The 10,589-nt window shown below is 42.4% G+C and overlaps 1 protein-coding gene across 1 annotated transcript; it reads right to left on the reverse strand.

Annotated features, from left to right (window-relative positions):
- Positions 1-990: 990 nt before the first annotated feature.
- LOC139452200 (large ribosomal subunit protein mL52-like) lies at positions 991-5,301 on the reverse strand. The gene is made up of 5 exons (XM_071233584.1): positions 5,233-5,301; positions 4,814-4,892; positions 3,644-3,711; positions 2,607-2,671; positions 991-1,859 (listed from the first exon to the last, which is right to left on the reverse strand). The coding sequence occupies exons 1-5, from the start codon at positions 5,282-5,284 to the stop codon at positions 1,731-1,733; spliced, it is 393 nt and encodes a 130-aa protein (XP_071089685.1). The 5' UTR covers positions 5,285-5,301; the 3' UTR covers positions 991-1,730.
- Between the last annotated feature and the right edge of the window lie 5,288 nt (positions 5,302-10,589).

Raw genomic sequence — 10,589 nt, forward strand, 5'->3', positions numbered from 1 at the left:
GAAATTGACAATTTTTGAGGAGTGAAGATGTGTTGAATGAGAATATAGGACTACAGTTTATGATCCTGCAAGTCGTCTCTCTATTGCTCCATCTTGGGCTGATTTAATCAGTCTGTCATGTCATTTTCAATATTGACATTAAACCATCTCATAAACTTGTGGTCTTGTTTTCATCCATACCATATTCAAAAGTTCAAAAGTAATCTGTTCGACACCACATGGGGAATCCAAGATGACATTGGTCCAGTATTCCAGCTACATGACAACAGCCTGTAAATTATCAGGATCAGACAATCCATTGACAATGGAATGTCCCACCATCGGGGTACAAGTATAATCAACCAAGTCTGACAACTTGATCTATTGAGTCGCCGCTATCACCAGCATAGGCTGTTGGAGATAATTGCTACCTGGAATCCCCATGGGCAATACTTTCAAATCGGTTGATCAATTCAGTCCTAGTTTGGGGATACGGCAAACCTCAACACTTATGCATGTTGTCACAGTCTCAGCCAGACAGGTGGCTCTGTTATTGCACAGCACAAAGCATTGTGCCATTTGTAATTTCAGTCAGGTTTTGTTTGTTTGTTGTTTAACGCCACACTCAGCAATATTCCAGCTATATGACGGCGGTCTGTAAATAATCGAGTTTGGACCAGACAATCCAGTGATTGACATCATGAGCATCGATCTATGAAATTGGGATACAATGACATGCATCAACAAAGTATTCAAGCCTAACCACTGATCCCGTTAGTCGCCTCTTTTGACAAGCATAGTCGACTTTTACGGCAAGCATGGGTTGCCAAAGACCTATTCTACCCCTGGTCTTGAAAAGGTTATAAATGCAGTCAATTTATTCAAAGTGTGTTTCTATCTTTGGGATTAAAGTGAAATGTGTTGGGTGCATGGAGTCTGAATTGAAAGATATCAAATGTATTTTAAACACCTTTAATTCAAGCATTTACATATGAGTGGGAGAATTTAATATGGCTGCACTTGATTTATAATTTTGTGCAGACATAACAATCCTCACATGCCACAAGAAGCGAGTCCAGGAGCCGTTGTGTTTAGGCACCATGTCGATGGCTCTCATCAAGGTGTTCTTGTGCTCCATCGCACACAGATAACATCTCAAACATTTGAAGTTGAATAATGATTTTACTTCCACTTCATACAGAGAATGTCTGGCAGAGACTTGGCGTATGGCCAACTGAGCCACTCGGTTCACATCCACAAACTAGTGAGTGAGTTGGGTTTAGCGCCGCTTTCAACAATATTTCAATTATATCACGGCATTAGCTTGATGTGGGAGGAAGCCCAAAGTGATGCAGGTCTTGGATGTTTACCACTTTGATGAGCATCCAATTGGGATATGATGACATGCATCAACCAAGTCGGTGAGTCTGACCACCCGATCCTGTTAGTCGCCTCTTATGGCAAGCATGGGTTGCTGAAGACTAAGTCTAACATCTTCGCAGGTTGAAACCGACAAGCACAGGTATGGTGCTGACAAACCTAGAAACATGATCAAAAGGAAACGGGATTCAAACCCATCACCATAGGTCTTGACATGTGAAAGGGACACAACTCTGCACATCAAATTGCAGTGCCTTCGACAACTTGAACACCTCTTCACACCTCAAACACACACATCTACTGATGATATCACTGATGTCAAGCAAATCAACGGATGATATCACTGATGACACGCAAATCAACGGATGATATCACTGATCTGTCTTCGGCTTGAGTCTTCTCTTCACAGCTTCGTCCTTTTGTTTCACCTCCTCCTCCTGTTTCATCGCATATTTCTCTCGAGCTTCGTTCATTTCCCCAACTAGTAACTTAATCCTATTCTGAAATTTGAAGACATTAAGATCAGAAGTTTTCAAATTCCACCATTAATGAGTTTAGCTTAACGCTTCTTTGAACAATGTTTCCATTATAATATGGCATAACAGTTAACACTGGGAGGTAAGCCTATAGTGACTCAAAAAAGGGGATCCGAAACCATGATCATCAGATTCTGTCACAACAAGGGGATGCAACTCTGTAAAGTAAATTGTCGCATCTTGGGCCACTTGGCCACCTGTGAGTCAGTCACTTGACAGTAAAGGACAGGAAGTTTGAGACATGTAATCAATAAATTTTAATCATTTTTAAGTCTTGTAGGCCCAAACAATGTCTGATCACATGTTGTCCTTTGTAGTTTGTAGGGAGCTTTTATTTGTCAATTTCTACTGGTCTCCCTGTCTATTATTGGTCACACATAGAACCTCCACAGACGTCTAAAGACCAACATCAGTAAGACCCATATACAGTGAAACCATGTTAATCCACACTGTCCTGTTCAATGTGAAATTGTATGTACAGTGTATTTATTTCCTATGGTTACATCCCTGTACCAACATCCCCTTAACATCATCCAGGAGGCGTTTTTTTCCAGATTAATGAGGTCTTACTATACACACCATCATTGAAAATGTCCTAATTATTTTTTATATATTTGGTAACTGTTTAAAGACCTATCAACACTACTAATTCATGAAATGTCCTAATGACAATTGTCTCGAGACAATCAGGCAGGGGAGCTCTACACTTACCGCTATTCCAATCCTCCTCCGCCTCCTCTTAATCTGACCTTTACTGAGTGGGGTTGGCCGGCCATCTGGGGACACAAACATAGCATCAATGTCATGTCATCCTCTCCACTGTCGATCTTCCCTGACGATTCCCTGGTAACATTGCCTCGCAATCAAAGGAATTAAGATTATTCTTATTTTTCAAAATGTGAAGACTGGAAACTTCTACCATCTGACATCTCATAAGGATGCTTCTTGTCAGATGTCTGACATATAAAGACGTGATCATCAATAAGTTATCATAGCTTAACATTAAGCCACAACAAATTAATGATCAAACTTTGTCCTTTTGTTCTTAAAGATGCTGTTGGGGTCGTTGTTGGCACAGGTAACCATAGAATTGTACCCAGATACCATTCTGAAAACACTAATGTACCTTAGATTGGCAAAACAAATTACACTAATAATTTAAGGAAGAGAGGAGCACACCGTTTCGGAGAATATACTTACTTCTTCACCTGAAACAGATTTGTGCATTGAGAAAATGGACAGCGCTGTACGTATATGGTCACTCTAGACTACAGAAAGGTTGGTTGGTTGGTTGGTTTGTTGTTTAACGCTGCACTCAGCAATATTCCATCTATATGACGGCGGTCTGTAAATAATCGAGTCTGGACCAGACAATCCAGTGATTAATATCATGAGCATCGATCCACGCAATTGGAATCGATGACATGCATCAACCAAGTCAGCGAGCCTTACCACCCGATCCCGTTAGTCGCCTTTTACGACAAGCATAGTCACCTTTTATGGCAAGCATGGGTTGCTGAAGACCTATTCTACCCCGGAATCTTCACGGGTCAGAACAGAAAGGTACCAGGGGTATGTTTTCTTAACTTCCTGCACTCACAATGACCCAAAGCGTGTTAATGGGAGGCAAAACAAACTTTTCATATTTTTCACAAGCTAGTTGGACCCCTCATATTCTAAAATGACGCAAGTTTTTCTGGTGAATCAACAGATATATAGAACCCTGGTGCATTTGTGAAACTGCTTACCAAGAAATGAGTAGTCTGGCCGGTCAGTCAGGGGCCCATAACGGGTGTTGTTAGCTGCTTGACCCTCCCTGAAAACACAGAGTGAGTGAGTGACGTATGTACTACATGTAGTATCTAGCCGGTTTTGCCAACATTACAAAGGTGGACTGTGAAGATCAAGAGCGGACCACAGAAACCACAATGCCTGAAACCGGTCAACCAACTCCAGGGGAGGTGAGGTGAGGTGAAGTGGGGTTTAACGTCGCGTCCAAGATTATTGCACTTATATAGCGACTTGCATGCACGTGTGTGTGTGTGTGGCTGCTTGTACTAGTCCGGACTGATGCCAATTTATAGTGCTAGCTCACTGAGATACCATGCTGCAGTTTAACATGAATACCCCACTCAGGCACAGTGTACTGACTCCGAGCCGACCAGTCCTTGTTTTAGCCCCTTAATGCAGAGCACCAGACAGGGTAATCAGTCTGGGATCGAACACCGGACCTTCCGCTCTCCGGGCAGACGCTCTACCACTAGACCACGATTGTAAACAAGAATAATGTCTGAAAACATATGATACATCTATATATATATCGATATATATATATGTAACATATATATATATATATATCGATATATATATAGACGTATCATATGTTTTCAGACATTATTCTTGTTTACAATGTTATCAACAACAATGGGTATCGGATGGTCAGGCATGTGGGACACACGGGTGGCCCAGTCGTCTAAGGTGCGGTGATTCACTGTGCACAGTTGCGTCCCTTGGGCATGCCAGAAACCTGTGATTGTGGGTTCGAATCCCGGTTGCCTTGATTATGTTTCTAGGTTTGTCAGCATCATACCCGTGCTCGTGGTTTTCACCGAAGTGGTAAACGTCTGAGACCTGCATCACTTCGGGCTTTCCTCCCACATTAAGCTGACACGCCGTGATATAACTGGAATACTGTTAAAAGCGGCGTTAATCCCAACTCACTCACTCTGTGACATGTATCAGTGTACTCATTCACTGATGGCGGGGATGGTTTTCAATCATGTTTTCAGACACTGATTGGACTGGTTCATACTGGCCACGACGTCATAGCTGGAATATACATTCCTTTCACATGTAAAGTTCTCCAAGATTCAACATCCAGTAGCCTTTTTATGATGCCAAAGTTGAAGTACACCTACTCTAATCTCCACTGTTGTCCGGCTGTGACTGGAACCGACGTCTGAAACCAACGAAGTCCGGTAGCATTCCAGAAGGAGCCTAAAATCACAAGTGGTCTTATCACAAAGTGTCACCTGCCACACGCATTTTTCAAAACTATATCAACATCTTACACCAAGCCCTTGGTAAAACTCCCGCCGTACCCTGCTTCGATTTGGGGTTTTAAAATGCTAACCCCTGGATCGAAGTATTGAAAAATGTCACGCTAAACATGAAGTGCAACAACACGACACAACAAGCCAAAAATGAAAAATATAAAAGGTTATAATCAAAATTTGAAGCAGGGGTTCGTGATGAAATCTTTCCAAGTCATTCACTGTGTCACATAAGGAAAACAGAACGCGTGACATAAGCGTTCATGCAAATCACGTCACTCTACCTTGAACACCCTTGCAGACTTGCAATAAACTCGCACATTTCAGGCACGCCATCTTTTTTTAACATGCCTGCCACAATATGATTTAGAGTTACTTCCCCTTGACCATGATGTTGCATCCCTTGCGGTAGCGTGCCCGTACAGTTTTATCCCCACAAAATGATACTAAACATGTTTTTTTTAAATGGTCACCGATGTGAGAAAGGTACAAAGGGTATGAAACTTTATCATTTGAAAACAGGACTTATTTCAATTGAAAGGACCAAGTCGAAGATTAGCTGCACGCCCTTTTAATCTGCCTAATGTAGGAATCAGAGGAGGTGGGTGAGGTGAAATGGGGTTTAACGTCGCGTCCAAGATTATTGCACTTTTATAGCAACATGCATGTACGTGTGTGTGTTTGTGTGGCTGCTTGTATTAGTCCGGACTGATGCCGATTTATAGTGCTACCCCAATGAGATACCATTCCGCAGTTTAACATGGATACCCCACTCAGACACAGAATACTGACTCCGAGCCGACCAGTCCTTGTTTCAGCCCCTTGATGTCGAGCGCCAGACAGGATACCAACAAGTACCATCTTTTAATGTCTTTTGGTATGACGCGACCTGGGATCGAACCCTGGACCTTCCCCTCTCCGGGCGGACGCCTTCCTTGATAACGGTGATCGCAATACCAGACCGAAGTATTTATCACATAAAGCTCTCGAAATACTTGTTTTTGTTCGATCTTGTTGAAATTTGTCAAATTGGAAAACGATGTTCGGCTAACTCCACGTGCATGTAGATATAATTGTGGCCATTAGTTTGGTGGTCGTTATCTCACAACGGGGTTTGCAGGTTAGGTGCCTTAAGCATGTTCATCAGGTGTCTAGAAACTGAAACACGTTCATCATATGAGTCATCTGTCATTGTTGACAAACACGACTATCTCACATTCTTTTCAACAACAAGGAGTCGATATATGTTCCTGTCAATGGTCAATAGATACGACGCCAAAGGACAAGCTAACCGAACACGTCCAACAGTCACGTGATCTATTAGCACGCGGGTACAAGTCTGGTCAACAAACATTTATGGACCGGTCATTTATTATTATGGGTGACTGAGTTGGGTTTAACGCCGCTTTGAACAGTATTCCAGTTATATCACGGCGTGTCAGCTTAATGTGGGAGGAAAGCCCGAAGTGATGCAGGTCTCAGACGTTTACCACTTCGGTGAAACCCACAAGCACGGGTATGGTGCTGACGAACCTAGAAACATAATCGGGGCGAACCGGGATTCGAACCCACAATCATAGGTTTCAGGCGTGCCCAAGGGACGCAACTCTGCACAGCGAATCGCGGCGCCTTAGACGACTGGGCCACCCGTGCCCCCATTTATTGTTATGATGGAAAAGGGGGATCCAGAAGGAAGGGGGGGGGGGGGGGGGGGTCACCCAAAAATAGGACATTCTCTAGGGGAGTGTCATAACAATAAAAAACATAATCGAGGAGGTTTGTGAAAGAATGGCCGGTTTCTGATAAAATATAGTGTTTTTGCATCTTGTCTTTTTTTCCGGGAGGGCCATGAACATAATGCATACGGACATAGGGAGGACCATCTAAGCGTAAGTGGGGGGTGGGGGTGGGGGTGGGGGTGGGGTCATTATGTTCTGTACATTACAGCATTAACCATCCCTGACCCACCCGCCCCTGTAATAAATGACCGGTCCCTTTTCACAACGAAATCCCAATAGTGAATGCTCTATTTTAGCACGATAACTGAAGATTAACTTGTCCACGACGTCCAATAGCTCAGTCCAACAGTGTGTGGTCTATCAATGTTTCCGAGGAATCGCGGAAACATAATTAAATGTCATGACTGTTTCTACAACTTTAATTTATTTGCTGGCTCATGTCGAGATGTCTTAAACACAACCATGTCAAGCAGAGTTTTATCAAAACGCACAACTTGGCTTCCAATATGAATATAAGTTAGGAATTGATGCAAATAATTTACTTTGTCCCGTGGGACACAAACAAGTGTACCATGGCTGTTTGAATAATTAAATTTCAGAGAGAGAAAAAAAAGTGTACCGACTGACTCGAGGTCAGTGCACTACATACATATTTTTTATTCCCACGTTGTTTTCCTACTGTGCGTCCATGCGTCTATAATCTTATGAATTCATACGGTTTTCTATATATATATTGCTTGCTATACATTTCATTACATATTAACGATTTAGTACAAAGGTAAATTTATTTCTTTGCACAATAACATACACGCATTTTAGTCTCGTGTTGATACAAATAACGCTGATACTGCTTTCAGAACAATAGCAGCTCACAGAAACCAGAAACCTTTCATACTCGATGAAATTGTGGCGTAGAATTTATGTGTGCCCCACCCTTGCTAGCAAACAAAAGTAGCGTCTATTCCCAGACACCAGACCTTGTTCTCTGAAAATACATGCTCTCCGTGATGTGAGATAATGACGTAATGCACTTCTGATGAGAACCCTCACCGTTCCGCTACGACCCCGGTGATGTGTGTGTGTGTGTGTGTGTATGTTTGTGTGTGTGTGTGTGTGTGTGTGTATGTTTGTGTGTGTGTGTGTGCATGTGTCTGTTTGTGTATGTGTGTTTGTGTCTGTGAGTCTCTGTGAGTCTCTGTGTGTGTGTGTGTGTGTGTGTGTGTGTGTAAAACCTGAGAAAGCAGCTTTCTCGAGCTTTACGACACTCGTTTCAGCCTGGCGACTTCCATTTCAGACTACGCTGGAAAAATATGTTGACACAGTTCTCGATTAAAATTTTGAAAACTGAACAAACGAACACTCCAGAATGTCTAATATATGGTTGCGATTGAATGGTAGAGATTTCCACGTACTGTGCAACTCCTCCTCCGTTCAAATGTTTATTCCACGGAAGCGAGAGACAGATGATAATTTTGACCCAACACCCCATCCGATAATATATTACCAGTTCCTAAATAATGTTCAAATCTATAAATTATCCATTCGAAAATATAGAACCGTGTCATATTTTCATGTCCCCCTCCCCTAATATATATATATATATAAATAAATTTTGATGAATCCCGCCCCTCCTCTTTCTTTCAGTGTCATTTTTTCTCACGACCCCCCAAAATATCAAAATGTAACCCCATTCCCCAAAAATAAACTACCAGCCCCTTTTCAGCTGGTACGATTATCTGGTATATTACGTTTCTAGTCTATCATGATTCGGCGTAATAGAAATGCATATATGAGGCCATACAATAATATGTGACGGTCTGGCCATATGTTTTTCACACTGGCAGCTACAGGTCCCTGCTACAGCTGTACTATTCTATTGCCTGAACGCCGTGACCCGTGAAGATCCGGGGTAGAATAGATCTTCATCAACCCATGCTTGCTGTAAAAGGCGACTACACTTGTCGTACAAGTCGACTAACGGGATCGGGTGGTCAGCCTCGGTGACTTGGTTGATGCATGTCATCGTATCACAATTACTAGGATCGATGCTCATGATATCAATCACTATATTGTCTGGTCCAGACTCGATTATTTACAGACCGCTGTCATATAGCTTGAGTATTGCTGAGTGCGGCGTTCAACAACAAACAAACAAAACTTGAACGTCGTATTTTGAACATGCCAAGAAAACACTTGTTTATCTTCACTATCAATGATTTATTTATCAGCCATGTGGTAGGATTGCCATTTCCGCCTTGCCAGCCCCGCGTCAATCAATGGTTACTTCCCGAGCTGTATGTTTGTTTCAACGCAATAGAAGATCGAAGACAAGGGCTGGGGAACGGTGCGCACATTACTCATCCGACTTGTACCAGCTGAACTTGTCTAGGGCAGAAACACAAGAACTGGGATCAGTCTAGTTGAATACAACTCAGTTGATCCACTCGTTTTGGCGGAATGTGCCGAACTGACCCCGAGCGGATAAACCAGAAATGCTTCTCGGAATTCCCCGTGCAATCTTGCCTGAACCGGCTCTCGGCCTAACCCGCTAATGCAACATCAGGCAAATCAGCAACTCCTGCGATGAAACTTACACATACAATGTATCGGCCCTAACACTTCCTGAAACTAACGGTAAATAGAAACTACGATGTGTTTTAGACGATTGGTCTTGTTGAAAATAAAACTCCAGAGTGCTTAACGTTGTAAACAGAGCTTTTAAAGCATTAATTTGAATATATTTTCACAATTACGAACGATTAATATTTCTAAGGAATCGTGTATACAGTACATGTGCACTGTTAGTTACGTAATTCTCGGTATAACTACAACAATAAAATCTCTGATCAGGACAATATCTAATTGTCATGCTTTGCTATTTGGTATAAATTTCTATATCACATCGTACAGTACTGGTATTTTTACGAGATTAATAAGGATTATATTCAAAGCCCAAGTTTCTCCTGAAATAGATTTGCTTGTCTTGTTTGTTGTTTAAAGCCGCAATATTCAAACTATATGACGGCGATTAAATAATCCACTCTGAATGTTGCGTTTTGATCCATACAATTGGGACACGGAGACATTCTGTCAGACCCATACCCTTACTAGGAGCCCCGCGAACGTGTTGTGTTGGAAGAAACTCTCTCTCTCTCTCTCTCTCTCTCTCTCTCTCTCTCTCTCTCTCTCTCTCTCTCTCTCTCTCTCTCTCTCTCTCTCTCTCTCTGAGTGAAATACTGTTAATAGTGAAGTAGCCCGGATTAACGTGAAAATAATTACATGTAGTCTTAAATTTGTTTGTTTGTTCCTTAACTCCACACTTAGCAATATTCCAGCTATATGACGTAGGTCTGGAACAGACAATCCAGTGATTGATATCTTGAGCATCGATCCACACCATAGGGATACGATATCATGCATCAACCAAGTCAGTGAGCCTGAACACCCGATCCCGTTAGTCGCCTCTTACAACAAACATAGTCACCACTTACAGAAGCGAAATTTTACAGATGTGGAAGCAAATTTCAAAATGACGAATTGTTGAATCTAATCGAGGTCTCTGGCACCTATGGTTTAACGCCTGTTTTATAGTACTAGCCCACTGAGATACCATATACGTAGTTTAACATGCATACCCCTCTCAGACACAGCGTACTGACTCCGAGCCGACCAGTCCTAGTGTTATCCCATTAATTATGAGTGCAAGGCAGGGTAACAACAAGCACCATCTTTTAACGTCTTTTGGTATGACGCAACCGGGGTTCGAACCGCTGATCTGCCGCTCTCCGGGCAGCCGCTCTATCAACTAAACCACTGAGACGCTTCCATGCGCACTAGACGTTATCACCTCGAAGCCGGTACCTAAATAACAGAATACGAGTTGTCAGGAAGTCTATAATGTT

The sequence above is a fragment of the Haliotis cracherodii genome, unplaced genomic scaffold (assembly GCF_022045235.1).
Source record: "Haliotis cracherodii isolate W230 unplaced genomic scaffold, xgHalCrac1.p SCAF_10, whole genome shotgun sequence".
Taxonomy (NCBI): Eukaryota; Metazoa; Mollusca; class Gastropoda; order Lepetellida; family Haliotidae; genus Haliotis; species Haliotis cracherodii.

Excerpts from the sequence above, each read along its gene's own strand:
- LOC139452200 (XM_071233584.1), bottom strand. The coding sequence starts at position 5,284 with ATGGCGTGCCTGAAATGTGCGAGTTTATTGCAAGTCTGCAAGGGTGTT. Across the intron at positions 4,893-5,232 it reads AGTCTGCAAGGGTGTTCAAG|GCTCCTTCTGGAATGCTACC; the intron begins GTAGAGTGACGT and ends TTGTGATTTTAG. Across the intron at positions 2,672-3,643 it reads GCCAGACTACTCATTTCTTG|ATGGCCGGCCAACCCCACTC; the intron begins GTAAGCAGTTTC and ends TTGTGTCCCCAG.